Source organism: Miniopterus schreibersii (assembly GCF_964146895.1).
Source record: "Miniopterus schreibersii genome assembly, chromosome: 5".
Taxonomy (NCBI): Eukaryota; Metazoa; Chordata; class Mammalia; order Chiroptera; family Miniopteridae; genus Miniopterus; species Miniopterus schreibersii.
In genome coordinates this window covers 37,734,644-37,752,588 of record NC_138106.1, presented here as the reverse complement: position 1 = coordinate 37,752,588, position 17,945 = coordinate 37,734,644, and the positions used below count along the sequence as shown (strand labels likewise).

The window sequence follows — 17,945 nt, the reverse complement described above, 5'->3', positions numbered from 1 at the left end:
AGGCACCACTGTACCCATATCAGATTTTATTATTCCCAAATTAAGTGAGGAAGTATACTGTCTGAAGGACAATGAGATCTGTGTGTAACTTTGATTCACCTACCCTAATCTTTAGCCTATTCAGATTCTTCAAGTCCCCTTCTAGAAGACTGGTATGGGGACTGGGTCTTTTGCAGGTTTATGTATCCATCTTGCTTGATGGGAGGACAACCCAGCACACAGGCACCAAGGAGGGAAACTGGCAAATAAAGGGAAAATGACCAAAATGGAAACAGAAAAGACAACAGTGTAGATAACTCAACAAGAAACAGGAGTCAAGAAAAATCAACAACAAAATGTATTTAAAAACAGACTTCTCCAGTTGGTATTGTCAATGAAATAGCTACCAATTAACTCCAACCCTTTATATTGTGTTTCTTTTGCTCCTGGAGTCCTCTTGCAGCTTTAATTCTTGAAACTCAGATGGCAGCACCAGACATTAAATCCCCAAAGGGAGAGGTATTATTAAACCTTTTGCTGGTCATTCTTTTCTGAACAAAAATGGACAAATTCCTAAGCCTTCTTATTCATTTCATGACAATCATTAGAAGGAAAAAATTAAGCCGAACTTGCATATTGAAAATGAAAACAAACTCAAAAAACCTTGCAGATAATAAATATCGCTGATTCACTTATTTCAAAGTCCAATTTTATTCAGTCTTAATATCCTTGCAGTCCATTGTATACCTTCTGCACTGATCCCTGTTTCAGCAGCTGTTTGATACCTGGGGAAAGAATGAAGAAATGGCTCCATTAACAAAAATGTGATGCCCCTGGAGTATAAAGAGCATGTTTCATGTGGAGGCTCACAAAAGGCTTATGATAACCATGATCTGAATTAAACTAATAACCACCAATGTCCAACTTCATCACATGTAGATACCCATACACATGCATATGTAAGTATAAGATGATCTCCTGTCTTTGTCTCTCAAGCACACATACTACTCACATCCCACAAAACCCTACAAGAAAAGGCAACTGTAGTGAAATCTCTTTAGCTGTCTTCCCTCCCTTCATCTTTGTCTTTCCAGTTTTGACCTCTCTCACCTCTTCCTTTTGTTTAGTACCCACCAACCGGGCCCTCTTCTCAACCAGTCATCGCAAACATCACCCCTGAGCCTATAACCCTAATGTATACCTCATCTCTCCTTGAACAGTTTGGTCCGGATCATTTGTTTTAAGCGATTCTGTTTCACACCCACACATCCGCACAAACGACTACTCCCCAGGTTTCCAAGCCCAGCTTACCCAGCCTCTGGTCACACCGTGACAGAAGAATTTTTAATATTGCCTTCACAGAAAGGCAAGTTCACTCCTAGTCTTGTGTTCACTAGTGTTAGTGGTTGATGTCGGGTGTCATTGGAGGGTTTTGTTTTTATTGTATGTCTTCTTTAACTACCTTGTTCTCATACTCATATACAACACACAAACACACACTCACACACATCAAATCCCTCACCTTCTCTTGCTTCCTCTGTTAACTGTTCTTTCGGAAAATCCACATCAAAAGTGATGATCAAAGAGCCCTTGATGTTGTTGTTGTCAAAGTTGGGGAGCCCTTCCCCTTTCTTCCATAGCTTGGCTCCCGGTCTGGTGATCTTATCCCGGGAAATGTGTACCTGGAGAGCAAAAGGGAATGAACCAAAGCGGGACTGGTTCTCCCAAAGTACACCACCACTGCCTAGTGAACACTAGTATGGAAAGCTCATGTCACATCTCGGAGGAGGCAGAAAGGACTAAAGGGCAAGGGAAACTCATCAGAACACTGGGAGCCAAAGAAAGAGAAGGCTTTCAAAGGAAAAAGAAAAAGAGAAACCAAACACATAAACAAGTAAAACAGGTAAGGCTTTGCCCATGGAGATGGTAGGGACAAGACTGACGACACAGGCTGCGCAATCAATAGCAGCTGAACCATCCAGACGGTTGGCAGTAGAGTGAGGAGAGGAGGCAGCACAAAGACTGAGAAAGAAGTCCCCGTGGTTCTAAATGACTGAAGTGGCTGAAATAATCTCGAAACCACCCACGTGAAAGCTTTAAGAGGACAGGCAGAAAGCAGGGACATTGGTTTGTTTACCTTGTGACCATCCAAGTGAGTAATATCCATATCAAAGCCCACTAGAGACTCAACTAATGAGATTGTCACATTTGTGTATAAATCATCTCCTCTCCTTTCAAATATTGGGTGCCTAAAAACAGAAAAGGTAAAAATCATTAACTTCCGTCTTTCTTTGGGAAGAGTTCCAAACGTTTTTAGAACATTTTGGTTTTTTTTGTTAAAATATATCTTTATTGATTTCAGAGAGAGGAAAGGAGAGGGAGAGAGAGAGATAGAAACATCAGTGATGAGAGAGTCACTGATCGAGCCAGCAACCCGGGCATGTGCCCTGACCGAGAATCGAAGCCCGATCGCCTGGATCCTAGGTCGACGCTCAACCGCTGAGCCATGCTCGGCCGGGCCGTTTTTAGAACATTTTGAAAAAAGATGAATATCACTCATTTAAACAATAAGCATTTACTAGACACTCTTTTGTGTGTAGTATTGATCTATGAAGGTGTGTAAGATTTATTGAATCCTGCTCTTAAGGAACTTACAATCAGCAGAAGCCAAAGCATACAAATGAAAGTACAAGTAATTAGCTTATGGAAAAGAGAGAAAGACAACTTCCGGCAGTGGGGGCTGGGGAGGCCGCACTGGGAACAAGTCTGGAGAGGTTTCCAGGGCGGGCTTCCAAGGCCGGGTCAGCTCTGGAGACAAGGAGAAGGTCTTGGGCATAGGGGATGATGAGGACGGGCAAGAGGGAATTCTGGGAAAGACAAAAACTCGGGAAGGTGCCAGGCTGATTCAGGGAAAAGTACAAGCTCCAGTGTCTCCAGGAAGCGATGAGCAGACAAGTGGAGAGTCCAGGGGCAAGGCCGTGGGGATGAAAGAGCGCCGTGAGGGAAAGTCCCAGGTGGTGGGGCCCCTTTCTCCATATTTAGGTGGGAACCTTGTTTCAAAGAATCCTTAGAAGCAAAGGTATCCCTGTTCTCCAAAGTGGTGACAGGAGAGAAATGATAAGCAAGACAGCCTGTGTCCCAGGCAAAGTTCTTGTCAACAGCACTTCATGCGGAAGAGAAGCCAGCACAGAGCTCTCTGCGCAGAAGCAGCAGGTTACGTAATGGAAGGGCCTTTCTGTGCAGAAGGCTCCCAATTCTTGTATGTGCCACATTTCCTCAGTTAAATCTCAGGTCTCCTCCACTTCCCATTCTTATTTGCTTCTCTTTAACAGTTACTTATTTGTTTTACTCTTTCCTCCTAATATCTTTTCAATTTGTAGGTGATGAGTAAATATATCACAAGGCTCAATCCTAGGCCCCAACTCAAAATCTTTAGCAGTTGTAGAGTTACAAGTAATCATCTAGGGTATGAAGGATGTTAAACAGAGGAAAATGTCTGGAGTGCCCTAGTGGCTACCCATATTTCTATAAGCTGACTCATCTGAAAAGCAGGTGCTGAAGTGAGGCTTCTAAAATTAGCTTACTTACTTGACAACTTTGATTCGGAAACGTAAGTCTCCTGGTTCTCCGTCCACGTGAGGCTCACCTAGTCAGAAAAGATTAGAGACAACTGTGAGCCACACATGTCTGACACTACAAATCTACTTCTCAGCTGAGAGAATATTTTAAAACCCCTACCTAAGGTGTCCACTATCAAGTCTCTCTGTGAGAACAGTGTCTCTACCTGGTTATATTAAGTTTCAGATAATCAGTGACCACCTGTACCTCAGGCACAGCAATAGATAACTTGACATATTTCTTAAACAGAGAATGATTCACTGATTTCTTGTACCTGAGGCCTTAAAGCTTTTTTTCTTTTAGAGTTTTAAAATTTAACCCTAAAGGTAAGGTCTCAGACTACTTTATTAATGTCAACTAGAGTTACATTATCTTCTTTCATTGCTGAGTTAAAATTAATCCATTAATGTCTGAACATCCTAAATTTTGATATAACTTAGGCTACTTGAACATGATAGTCAAATAGTAAACAGTATGCTACTGCTTAAGGTGACCAATCATGATGGTCACAACAGGCTTTCTATATCCTAAACTGACTGAAGAGTGCTAGAAATAACATGTGGCCATTGAGAATATGGGGTGAGGTAAGAGTGAGAGCAGACTCACAAACAAACAGAGAGCAGAAAGTCATGAAAATAAAATATCAACACCAATATCTTACCTTCTCCAATAAAGGGGTACTCCATGCCATCTCTCACCCCAGGCTCTATTTCTACCTCCAGTGTTCGTTCTTCATTCACTAGTCTGAGACAAAGAGAATTTAAAATGAAAAAGAAAAGAAAATACAAACCAAACCCCAGATATGAATAATTAAAGTTTTCTCTAGTCTATCAGTGCTTTTTCCCAGAAGACTATCTTGTATCTCTAGTTGACAAAGCCATCTGGTATCTATTCACATCTACTTGCCAAAACAGGACAAAGCTACTACTATATAGTTTACAATCATGTAACTGCTGCCTCCAAAAAAGCCTTCAGTGGAATGATTACTTTGAACTGTGTGATCCCTCACAGAGAAAACTACTCACACTTACATATGTTTGTATCTGGAAGGGCAGTCATGTCTATCAGGAATATAGCAGGAAAGTTTATCCTATCTGATTTTTTTCCCTGATCCTACAAACAGCTGATCTAGTTTTGATATATACAATTTAAAGTTTAATTAAATAGTTGTATTTATAACACAATCAGCAAATAGTACTTCTCTAATCAGAAATGTTAACTGGACATAAAATATTGCTCTAATATTACAAGTAGGAAAAATGAAACACTAAACATTTATCAGGTATATTCAGATATACAGGCCACTGCTTATTAGTTCAAAAACATAAAGGAAGATATTTAGAAGAAATACCCTTGGAAAAAATAAAAATGTACATTTCTTTGTTCTATGCTCTGGCAGAACACGAGAGGAGTGAGGGGAGGAAGGGGAAAAAAAAAATCTAGGAATGGACCGTTAGCGTTTTATTAGACAAACAAAATGATTAAAGTGTCTCTTGGTAGAACAAATGTCACTTACTTGACATTAGGGCACTCATCGCAGACCACCTCCTGGGTCATCTGGAAGCGCCCTGGGCCCAGTTGGGTGGTCCGCATCTCTTGCCGACAGTTGCATTTTCGTTTGCCAGGAGCCTGCCTTGCCACAGGTTTGTTTCTAACTACCTAAGAAGTGTATAAACAATATTAGCTTCCCTCTCACATGTAAAACAGCCTTTGGCTTCCTAAACTGACCAGGGCTCTGCACGTGTGCCAGAGCTGGAACTTCCCCTTTTCCAGTAGGAAGACCTGAGCTGAGAGAAGTATTTAAGGAGTTACAAATCAGCCCCACACAGTAATGAAACACACAGATATTTAAATGACTCACATTCTAAAGTTGGAGAAAAGAAAAGGGAGTAAGAAAGAACAGAAAAATAATATGTAATATATCAGTATTTCTGAGCCACAGTTAAATACTACTGAGTTAAAGCAGTTCACAGAATTACTATCTTTTAGAAATCTGAGCTATGTAAAGCATAACCCCTAAAGAACAACCACAGCCTTTAAGAGCTGGTATGTGGCTACCACCAGAGGATTAGCTCTGATTAACCAAATGAAAACAACTCTTTGTTTCAGGCAGCTCAGTCTAGGATTGCTTCCAGCCTTATCTCAATTCAGATACTTTAGCACATAGGAAGAGATACAATGATCATCTCTTTGGAGTTGATTGCAATGAAACATTCTGATCCCTCTAAGTATGTGGAACCTTATTTATATGGAGAAATGTATTCTAGCTTTCACCTGTTTAATGAGTCAAACACCTAATCACACAGCACATGCTCAAGCAACAGGATGACACATATGCTTGGAGACAAATCCCTGAAAGCCTACCAACATTCGAAAGCCCAGGCCAACAGAATAACAACAATCACGGTAATTAGAGCAAATACTTTACAGCACTTACTATGTGCTAAGCAATGCTCTAATTGCTTTTATATATAGGAACTCATTTAATCCTCACAACCACCTTATAAGGTAGGTACTGTTATTTCCATTTTACAGAGGAAGTAATGAAAGCACACAAAGGTTCAGTAACATGACCAGGTCACATAACTAGCTCATGGTAGAACCAATATTCTAAACCAGGTAGTCTAGCTCCAAAGTCCATGTTTTTAATCACTATGTTCTCTCAAAATAATTTTTGCTTAAAAAAAGATTTATTGTTGGCTCATTTAAATAGCAAGGTCACTTACATCCTTCATAATAATTAGATTAAAAAGAATTTGTTTAAAGACACACTAACTGCAAAAAGTGATGTACACTGTGTATTAGCGATGACTGCAGACAATGGGTCTGGAAGGGAACAGAGGAGTTCACTAGGTTCACCTCTGTTCTCCCACCTGAACAAGCTATCCGGTTTTTGAAGGAGAAATGACCTCCATATTTTGAATGCCCCCTTTTCCCATTCTTCAGACTGAACAACTGTATTATAAGCCAGTTGCATCTTCTATAATGTCTAGTTCTCTTTCAAATGTTAAGAACAAAAGCCACAACTAAGACGAAAATGCTTCCTGTCAAGATGGCACATATGCACAGGCTACTGCTCTCTCCTCTAAAATCCTGGCACAACTACACGAAAAGATGAGTTCCAGCCTTGGCCAGTATGGATCAGTTAGTTGGAGCATTGCCCTGTGCACCGAAGGGTTTCGGACTCAATTCCCAGTAAGGGTACATACCTAAGTTGCGGGTCTGATCCTGGGCTGGGGTGCTTGTGGGAGGTAACTGATTGATGCTTCTCTCTCTCCCTCTCTCCCTAAAAAGTAAAGAACAACAAAACACCAAAAAACCACAGCAAAAACACATGAATTCTAGGAAATAATAATAACACAAAATGTGTGAGAAAACTCCAGAGATAGAAGGCTGTTTTGAACTGGTGTGCATAGGGGCAACAGGAGCTAGCAAGGGCAGTGAGAGGATGTTGGGAAAAAGCATATATGCCTAACCCATGGACATGGGGTGAAGGCCAGGGGAGGGGGCAGAAGTGGGATGGAGAGGGTCAAGTGGGGAAAAAATGGGACATCTGTAATACTTTCAACAATAAAGATAAATTAAAAACAAAAACAAACAAAACAACAACAACAACAAGCAGTTGAAGCTCTGCTCTTGCCTCATTCCTAAACTGCCTTAGGACAAGCACTGCCTGGCCCCCTCCTCCCCAGAAAACAATAGAACCAGACATCAAACAGAAACTCCAAGAAAACAAAACACAGTTAAAACCACTAGGTAAGGGCTTGCCCTAATATGCTTTATAAGGGAAGGGAAGTGTTGATATCCACAGGGGGCATATGATCTCACAGGCTGAAACAACTAGAAACCTGAGGTCTCCCAACTACCTACCACACACCTCAAAGATAACAAACTGGATAACACATGTATTTTAAGCAAACCTCTTAAAGAAGATAGTCTAAGAAATTAATACAAACATGGTAATACTTAAGGAGATAAAGGAAGATATTAGCAAAATGAAACAGAGTAAGAAATAATACAAGAATCAAATAGATCTGCCATAAAAAGGAAGAAAATTTTGCCCTGTGCGACTGCATAGATAGACCTGGAGAGAACATTATGCTAAGTGAAATAAACCAGTCAGAGAAAGACAAGTACCATATGATTTCACTCATATGTGGAATTTAATGAACAAACTGAACTACCAAGCAAAATAGAGACAGACTCATAGATAGAGAGCAGGCTGACAGCTCTGGTGAGGGTGGAGAGGGGGATTGAGCAAAAAACAAACAAACAAAAAAAAGAGAGAACTCATGAACATGGACAACAGTGTGGTGACTGCGGGGTGGGGGGGGTGGAGGTGGAAGGGGGCATAGAATGAACATAACTGAAGATTAAAGTAGTGAGCTGGGAGACTATAAGGCACTCTCCCTGAAGGAAACAGGGAAGGATAAAGAAGTATTTTTTTTAATATTTAAAAGAAAGTTAAGAGCAGATAGAAGCAGAAGTGCCAGTGGATTAATTATCTAAAACTATAGTAGAGATAAATTTTCCAGAATTAAAAAAGATGAATAACCTCAAATTAAAAGATCCTAAAGTTTTAGTAGAAAATATAGACGAATTGCTTTCTGATTTTAAGGCAGAGAAGAATTTTTTAAATAAAACACAAAAACTAACCATAAAAGAAAACTGATAAATTTACCACATTAAAACTAATTATTTCTGTTCATCTAAATAAATCTTCAATATAAAGACAAATTACAAAGTGATAGGATATATTTGTATCACATACAACCAACAAAGGATTAGTAAGTAGTAAGAATAAACTTTTCTTAGAAATCAATAAGAACAGGGCAAAAGAAAAATGGGCAAAAGACATGAACAGGCATTTCCCAAAACAGGAAACAAATATGGCCAAAAAAATATGAAGATGCTTATCCTAATTAATAAAAAAATGCAAATTAAGACCACAATAAGACAATATTTTATACCCACTTAATGGGTGAAAGCCAAGTAATCTAATAATTCAAAGTATTGGAGAGGTGGGCCGATCTATAGGATCTTTTATAAATTGCAGGTGAAAATGTTGGTACCAATCGAGAAAACAATATGGCATTATCTTGTCCAAATGAATGCTGTTGTATTACCAAGCAATTCCACTCTTACATATAACCACCCAAGAGAAATTCTTGCTTGTATGTACCTGCATATATGTGTATGTGTGTGTGTGTGTGTGTGTGTGTGTGTGCAAAAATGTTCATAAAAGCACTATTTGAAATAGAAAAAAACTGGAAATAACCTATGTGCCTATTGATACATTGTGGTCACAGTGAAATTCTACTCAGAACTATAGCTATAAGCAACAACAATGGATGAAAAAAGCCAGTACCAGAAGATAACGCACAGCATGATACCATTTTTACAAAGTCAAAAACAATGAAAAGTAACAATATATTAATCAGGTGTTCATACATATGTAATACAACAAGCAAGAATGGCAAGGGAATAATAAAGAGAAAATTCAGGTTAGCAGTTACCTTCGAAGGGAGGCAGGAGAACTTAGATGGAAGTGGTAGTATTGTTTTATTTAGTTCTTGGGCTGGGTGATGAGTTCATGAAACAATAAATGTATCATGAACCAAGGATTATGATTAATGCAATTCTACAACCTGGTTACTCCCCCCACCCACTAAAAGACAGAGAAGGTGCACAGAAACCCCTTGTTTTTTAGTCAAAAGAACAAGTTCTGTGAGTGAATATGAATAGCTGCATTGTTTGAACTTACTTCCACAAAATTACCAGCATATACTTCTTCCAAAGTGACTTCTAGATCTACAATAATATCACTTCCTCTTGGAATATTTCTGTCTTGCTGACGAGGGTTTCCTCCAAACATGAAACCAAAATCTCCAAAGAAGCTGTAGATAGGTGTAACATCAACAGGAAAAGAAATCAGAGTTCATGTCTTACAATGACTGAGTTTTCTTCACATTCATAAAATATTGTGTCATACCAACATATTGTACAAAACTGAAAGACATTTTTAATACACTGGAGTCACACATCATACATAATTGTTAATTTATACAATATCAACTATATTGCCCCCACCACAAAAAAATTTACTTTTCAGTATAGTATTGTCCAGATATATAGTACAGTGCATACATACAGTATACCAATGAATTCAAAGTTGGGCTTAATCAATGAAATAATGTTTCAATATTGAGAAATATCAAGATATAATGGACTTATGAGAAAGGGTATAGTATATATAAACCATGTAATGCTGAACCTAATGGTAATTTTGAACATTTGCAACGTTCACTTTATATGTATGCTTTTTAGAAATTAACTTTGTAGAAAGCTACTGCTCTGTACAAACATCTTGGGTACACAATTAAATAAACTAAAAAAGCATCACTTCTAACAGCTAGGGGAACAGGACACTTCCCTAGCAGGCTAAACCCAAATCAACTCTGGGGGAAGAAAAGAATTTCCTAATCATATTACTCACACATCTTCACAAGTCCTGAAAATTTACTGTCACCCCCAAACACTACTGTATGTCACAGTGACTCTTACTTCTTTTGGAGAAGGGTTCACAAAACCCTTTGAGAATCTGAAGAAAGCAATAAACTCTCTCCCCATAGAAATGCATATTCAAACATTTTTTTGTTTATAACTTGACTTGAAACCCTACGTTAAGATCTCCTAGTATAAGACATCATCAGGGAATATGGAAATTCAAATGCTCAACAAAGAGGGATTCGACAAGTGGGAAGGACAGGTGTTTACTATTCCAGCCACTCTGCACTTCCAGAAAGCCACCTCATAGCAGGAGATGAAGAGCCTCTATTCTAATTCCTTCCCCAAATGCTGGTTATCATAAGTGCCCCTCTCGTGTTGATAGGACAAAAGAGAGGCAGCTCTGGGTATGGGGGTAGGAATTTCTCTTTCTCTCTGCTTACAATAACTTTGCTTATTTTTTCTGGAGCTTTGTGAAAATGGAAGAATACATTCCCACAGGGAAGATGATGATTGACCTTTTGGTCAAGGATTAGTTGAGTCACACTCTTCATCAAAAGTTTCTGAACAAAGGAGCAAGGAAATTGCTTAATAATCACTAAGTGATCCATTCTCAGACACTACCACTTTGCAGATGGGTAAATTACATACTGTGAAAAAATGTCTCCATGGGAGCTCTGATGACCATCTTTTAATCCCTCTTCACCATAAGTATCATATTGTTTCCGTTTCTCACTATCTGACAGAACCTGGGGACAAAAAAGATCATGAATTGGTAATATTCAGATAAGGTATATTCATATTTATGGTTTTTTAAAACTCCGATACTGTATCTAAGATTTTAGTGAATGTAGTTTTTATCATATATGGTATTAAGGCATGTTTATAAAGTTACTTTCTTTGGTAGACTAAATTCTTTGATGCACTGTTCTTTTTGTAACTTCCAGATTGCTCAATTCATGTTTTTAATTTAAATTTATCCAAACTCACCTAGTCACATAAAAATTATATCTGAGATTAACAATGTGGCTATGAAGGTGAGGGCAGTAACAGAAAAGAGATGAGATAAATTTCTCAGGTTTACCTCCCATACAGTTTGACTCCAGTGCTTATGCTACTGACCACTCTGCTATATTATCTCCCTAAACTATAACTAGGATATAACTATGACAGACTGTCATTAGCTCCAGAAACAGTAAATGAGGACAGCCTTAAAATTTGCTCAACCCTACATGTCTATATCACTCCCCCTCTCCGTCCCCTCACTAGGAGATTGGCAATCAAGGGAATCAAATGATAGACTCTCCAGAAAGGCCTATACTGCTATATTTTCACATTTCCTTTTTCATTTTGGGGGGTATGTAGAAATCCATTTTTGGAAAAATGCTGTCTGCCATATATATACGTTTAAGTTCATAACCTTCCGTGTTTGAATTGCAGAGAGTAAAAAGACAGTTGCTCAAGGTCAATTTCACAGCTTGAAAAGACTTTTTGAAGTGTTAATGGTTTTAGAAAACTACATGCACAGTCAAAGGTATATGCTTTCTCAGTGGGTCCACTCCATACATAATACTAAAGAATGTAAAAACAAAATAAGCTTCTATACTCTTCAGAATTTTCCTCTAAAAAAAAAGCTTCCTGTCTACTTAGAGCAATCTTAAGTATATGCACACATATACCTTCAAAAATTAAATAAACGCTCTTTCCTTGATATTTTTAACTCCTATTTAAACAGCAGAATGGAGGAGGAAGTTATTGTAAATCCATACTCATGCTGGCTCAGGAGAAGAAGATGGAGGTAGATGGGCTTGTTGACTCAGCAAAAGAAAGGGAAGATTTGACTGCCATATGTAAATAGGACACATTTTGGCTCAAGACCTAAATGATGTGCAAGTGGCCCAGCAAATATTTACTAACATTTAAGATATATTTAGAAGAATTAAAAAAATTTGAGTGTATGTGAAAGTGAGCATTCTTAAAAGCAAAGGCAAATGGGTTAATCCAGAAGTGACTAGAGAGTATTTGACTAAAGCCACTATGATAGACCAGGTGAGAAGAAGGAATGTTTTGGTAAATATCCTAAAAAAGTAGCTACTTTGAAAAAGCAGAAATGGGCAGTTAACTTAAAAAAAAAACCCCAAAACAATAAAACTCTTATTATTATGCAATTTGGATTGCCAATATTTCCACTTTCAAGTCTACTTCTCTGGTCTTGTCTGGAAATGAACCCCACATTTGGATCTGTAAGAAACACCACTTCAAAACCCCAAAACAAAGACTATTTTTTAGTCAGTTTCTTTTTGAACATTAGAGGCTTCTGTAATAACTCCCCTAAAACTATCCTTAAAGTTATCTATTCTCATTCACTTCCTCCATACTTTTCTTCTATGTAAGGAATGCAATTTTATTCCATGGTCTTGGAAAGAAACTATTAAGGTTAGTTGGTTGGCTAACCAACCCACAAAGTGTTGACTTATTAAAATGCAGTAATCCCAGCTCAGTAGAGAAGACAGATTTGTGTTCACAAAAGACCCTTTAACCTTACAACTCTAATTTATTTAGGAAACAAAAGCAGTCAAGTGAATGATACAAAAAACAACAACTCCGGCCCCCAAAACGAACAAAACCAAACTGAACTTGTGACTTAGAAAGGTTCTTAGAGATAATAAACTGCAATATCATGAATGAACCATTTAGGTTATGGCTAAAGAACATGATAGGTTCTTTAAAGAACATGGTAAATTTATAGCAACAGCTTCCTTAGAAAATACTTGTGAGTACTGGGTTCCTAGCAAACAACGGGAATGAATATTCATAGGAAATATAGAATCCATATTATTAACAGGAGACAAAATGTTACATATAATGTAAGAGGCTACACCAGCCCTCTCAAGTTTATTTGTGAGTCTGAAATGAAAATATTTGTCCTATAAGATCCATGAAGGTGCCAAGACAAGAAAGGGGGGACACATTAGTTCTAGGTTTCACCTGGGTATAAGTCTCTGTTTTTAGTTCATTCACTTCTTTAATCTAGGAAGCCTTGGGATCCCTTCCTTTGTGTTTTTTCCACTACTAACATATTTTTCAGATTTGTTTCTAGCGTTCTCACTATACAGAGATTTAGTTTGAATTCAGAAGTTTTAGCTCCATGACATTTGGAGTTACTTTTTTTTTTTCTGTGACCTTTTAGCAAATGGAAATGCATGGTGACTAGAGCTGATAATACTCTATTGTATAACTGAAATTTGCTAAGAAAGCAGAACTAAAATAATCTCATCAAAAAGATAAATATATGAGGTAATTGATGTGTTAACTAGATGGGTGGAATCCTTTTACAATGTATACACATTCCAAATCACTATGATGAACACTTTAAATATAACAATTTTATTTGTCAATTATACCTCATTAAGCTGAAAAAAAATAAAACCACAGATCTCTTATTCTATTTTTAGAAGAAAGGTGAGTTGCAACACATGTAAAACAGCTTACTCCTAAATTAATAGATATGAAAGATTATCAATAGCTTACTTGTACAATTTTTTTCACTATAGTGTTGAAAGGTTTGTGTATAAGTTTTTCAAATAGTAAATAATTTATTAAACATTCAATTAACATTCCTCAGTGTTGTTAAAAATGAAAAAGAAAAGAAAGTGGAAATAAGAATATACCCAGTTCTACTATATTTCATGGTGCCCTACTGAAGAGTAAATGGGATGGTACACATGAAAGTGTTTTGACTTCTAGATTACATGTTGCAAATTCAAACGATACCTATTTTGTTTGATCTGCACGAATAAGAAAATTTTAAATTGAATTAGTTACTAAAATTTTACAACCAAGAGAATTTGCTTAAAAATCTGGATTTCCACTTCTCTTGAAACAAATTATCGGCAACAGTTTGCATTTGTATACAGCAAAAACTGAATGGGGCTGAATAACAGCTGCTCCCTTGAAATCCAGCAATAAGGCTTCAGTTTGTCACAGTCCTGATTAATCCCTATTGATTTCCAATACTGGAGGCAGAATATCCACTGTCATGCTTTATCTTATATCTGCCCTGCATGTTATCTGTCTAGCCCATATAGGCAAGAGGATTTGTGATTCTCATTTAGAGTTTGTTTCTGTTTCTAGCTCCAGCTCCCAAATTGATTGATGATCCATCTATTTATTCACCTATCAATTAACTTTCTTCCAATCATCTTTTTCAACATTACTCTGCTTAATAAAACAAATATTAATATGAAAAAGGCAGGAAATGGTGCCTATAGACATTAATGTACAATATAGCATCAAATACTACTTGTACTTTTATTTATTGCCTATTTTTAAAAAGACATGGCCTGAAAGAAGAGAATGTTTCCCTATGTTACATAGTCTTTTCTATATCTGTAGGTTTTCTTCATATTTTATCCATTTTCCTGACTCACCTCATAAGCAGCACCCAAATCCTGAAATTTCTCCTGAGCTCGTGGATCATCAGGGTTCCGATCAGGATGAAGCTGCAGCGCTAGTTTCCTGTAGGCCTTTTTAATATCCTTAATAGAGGCACTTCGAGGCACCCCCAAGATCTTATAGAAGTCTCTCCTGAGGAGCGGGTAGAGGGAGAGGATACTTCATTAAAGAGTCACATAATACATTTTTAAATGTGAATTTTTTTTCCTGTCTCTGAGCAAAGAGGCAGGAAAATGAAGTATATATGTGACACATACACACAAAAAAGAATGACTAAAAAGAGAACACACCAGATTTGTAATGAGTCTTATATATTGAAGTAATCGTAGTGAGAGGCTATCTACTTTTTGAGCAATGCTAGAATTATTCAAAATATATGTGGCATTCTTCTGTTATAGAACTACCTTTGGCCAAGTAAACCATATTCTTATTTTATGTTTACATGTTATTTTCAACCAATAAGGGTATAATAAAATGAACTCTCTCCTTTTCCTGTTACTGACTTCAAATGATTTTTGATTGTTTCTGAAGGTCAAATAGCAATCTCAAAGGATGATTTTCTTTATTAAAAAAGATTGCATTACATAAATGTTCCAACTAATAGTAGCACAGTTGAAATGTTAAAAATAAAGTGACTGAAGTTAACTTCGGAAGTTAACGCACAGGTTAAGCCAAAGCCCAAATAAGAACCCTGAAAAGAGAATAATACCCATTTGGATGTATGAATTGTGGTATTTGTTGTTGAAAAAGAAAATCTTGCAGTCATTGCTAGTAGTTATACTAGTTTGTCTAGGTCAAATCTTAACTATGGACAGCTGCTAAAGCCCATATGCAGGAGCTTATAAATCTCAGCAGTTGCAAATAGGCATATGGCATGAGCTGGGTATCAAGACAAGTTAGAGATCCACAAATTAATTATAATGGTAATCTTTGCAAGAAGGGCCATTGGGAAGATGGATTAAAACTACAATAAACTTTCAGAGCAGGGACTATATCTAGCCCACAAAAGTCATCAGTAAATATTCGCCAAATGAAATGAATAAATAAGCATGGTCACCAAAATCTGTTTTGCCAAAGTCACTTTAGCCACCAGAAGTTATTCTGAAAATGCATTCTGTCAACAAAGGGGATGAGAAAGTTTACAGTGGACACACTAATGTAGCAGTGACGGTAATTTTATAATGCGGTGGGGGGAACATTCATTGGCGTACCAAGATTCAGGGGATATAAGAGAAGATTTGACTTTGGGTGGTGGGCACACAACGCAATACACAGAAGATGTATCATGAAATTGTACACTTGAAACTTATATAATCTTAATAACCAATGTCACCCAATAAATTTAATTAAAAAATAAAAAATATTCATAAGCTTTTAGTCACGCTTTAGGAAAATCATTTAACATAAGTTTTAAAAATTATGACCACAAGGGGTTCCATGAAGATTAATTAGAATTGTGCTTTACCCTCGTCTCCAAAAGTCTGCAAAAACTTTACATCTCTTGAGACAAGAACTAACTAAATAGAAAGGTTCACTAAAGTTAATAACAAAAGAGCTAACTGTATAAAGAATAAGGCTTACTTAAAATCTGTTTAATATAAAACTGGTTAAGTAACAGCTCAGGAAAACACAGGGAAAAGATAGCTGGCATAGCCCAGCATCAACATTACAGTGCCCGAGAGACTCCTTTGTGAAAGACTGAAATTTAAAGCTACAGTATTAACAATACTTATACTGATATTTTGTTTAAACACCTTAGTGGACTAACTGCTTTAAGTATAAAAAGTACTAACAAAAACAATAAAGCATTACCTAGGCAGAGTTAATTTTTTTTTAAAGTTAAGATGTTTTACAAGGAAAAACATGACAAACTTTAAGCATGTATGCACAGGGGAAAAGCCTTTAAGGACAATAACAAGCACTTAAATTTTAAAGCTCTGCTAGGTAGGGTTTTCTCCATTTAGAGCAACCTATTGTTAGAAGTCAGGACCTTACTATTCCCCACATTCTAAAGTATAACCCTAGCATATCATATCCTGAGGTCACCAGGCTTATAGGGTCATGGATCTTAAAGGTTGGAAGGATCCTCAAGAGTTCGAGTGGTCTTACTCCCTTCATACAGGAGGCACATTATTATTCTCATGTTAGGGATGTCAATTTAGGTGGCTCCTTCAAGGTCACATAATTCGTAAAACGGGAGGTGTGTTAGAATCTAATCTACTGCCTGTTGGTGAAATACTCTTCCCGCTCATACCATTCAGCTTCTCAAAAATGTACCATGGAGAGAGACAGCGAGGCATAATGACAGCTTAGGCTCAAAATTTCAAGGAGCTGTACAAGGGCACTCCAAAGGGTCTGCCTTGTTCCCTCAATTTAACTTCCTTCAGTCCCTGCATGGCTTCCCCACCTGTTCGGCTAACTTCACTCAGCCTGGCACTAACCCATCCACTTTAATGTCAGCTCCCCACTGCCTCGTAGCAGGCTTAACATTATATCGCCCTCTTCTCCAGCTCAACAGCACCCCGTCCCCGCGTAGTGTTTGGAATTGCATCCAACTCCCACCCCACCCCCAGGCAAGTCTAGCTTTATAGGACCCCTGGACCTAAGCCCCTCTTATTCCAGTCGCCCATTGCTCTCTCCTCTCCACCCCACTAGCTTGTCGACATTACCCATTCCTCCGCCCCACTGTCTCACCACAGCAATGCCCCCTCCTCCTCCTTCCAGCCTGGTGCCAGCCAAGACTGACTCACGGGCCCCGTACGGCGCGGGTGCCGGTTCCTCACCCGGCGATCACGGCCCCGATGAGGTACAGTAGCAACAGGCAGAAGGTGCCCAGGTTTTGCGGAGCCATGGTTTCTCTGTGCGAGCCTCTATGCCGGCCCCTGTCCAACACACTCCTCACTGTCTCCGCCGCCGCTGCGCCGCCGGCCAGCCCACCCGGCCCTGAAAGGCCGCCTCACGCCGGGGTCTCCCGCAGGGTCCGAAGCGACGCAAGCTGGCCCACTCTTCTGCCAGTCCACTTCCCGGGAGTCCCGAGTCCCGGTGAGAGAAGCCCCCCGGCCGATGAGAGCCAATCACAGCTCGGGACATCACACGCGACCGGCTCCTCGCAGCCAATGAGCGCAATACACTTCACCTCCGAGGAGGCTCCGGCGGCCAGTTAGGCTACCGAACTGCAGCTGCAGCTCCTGGCCAATTAGAAGAGGGAACGTCAGAGAGTCGCGCCGCCGCCGGAATCCGCTCCGTCCAGCTCGCGGGACTCGTAGAAAACTACGTCAAAGGGAGAGAGAGAAATTGCTGCCAATACCGCATCTCTAAGGTACGCGAACTTCTCCCTCCCGCCTCTTCTGACTCTCCACCAATCACGAGGCGTTTCCTCCAGCTCT

At 38.7% G+C, this 17,945-nt stretch overlaps 1 protein-coding gene across 1 annotated transcript; it reads right to left on the bottom strand.

Moving 5' to 3' along the window:
- Window positions 1-314: 314 nt before the first annotated feature.
- On the bottom strand, window positions 315-17,829 carry DNAJB11 (DnaJ heat shock protein family (Hsp40) member B11). Its single transcript, XM_081139407.1, has 10 exons — window positions 17,343-17,829; window positions 14,535-14,691; window positions 10,756-10,853; window positions 9,362-9,494; window positions 5,114-5,256; window positions 4,259-4,341; window positions 3,568-3,625; window positions 2,117-2,228; window positions 1,502-1,661; window positions 315-764 (listed from the first exon to the last, which is right to left on the bottom strand). The coding sequence occupies exons 1-10, from the start codon at window positions 17,408-17,410 to the stop codon at window positions 700-702; spliced, it is 1,077 nt and encodes a 358-aa protein (XP_080995533.1). The 5' UTR covers window positions 17,411-17,829; the 3' UTR covers window positions 315-699.
- Window positions 17,830-17,945: the final 116 nt, after the last annotated feature.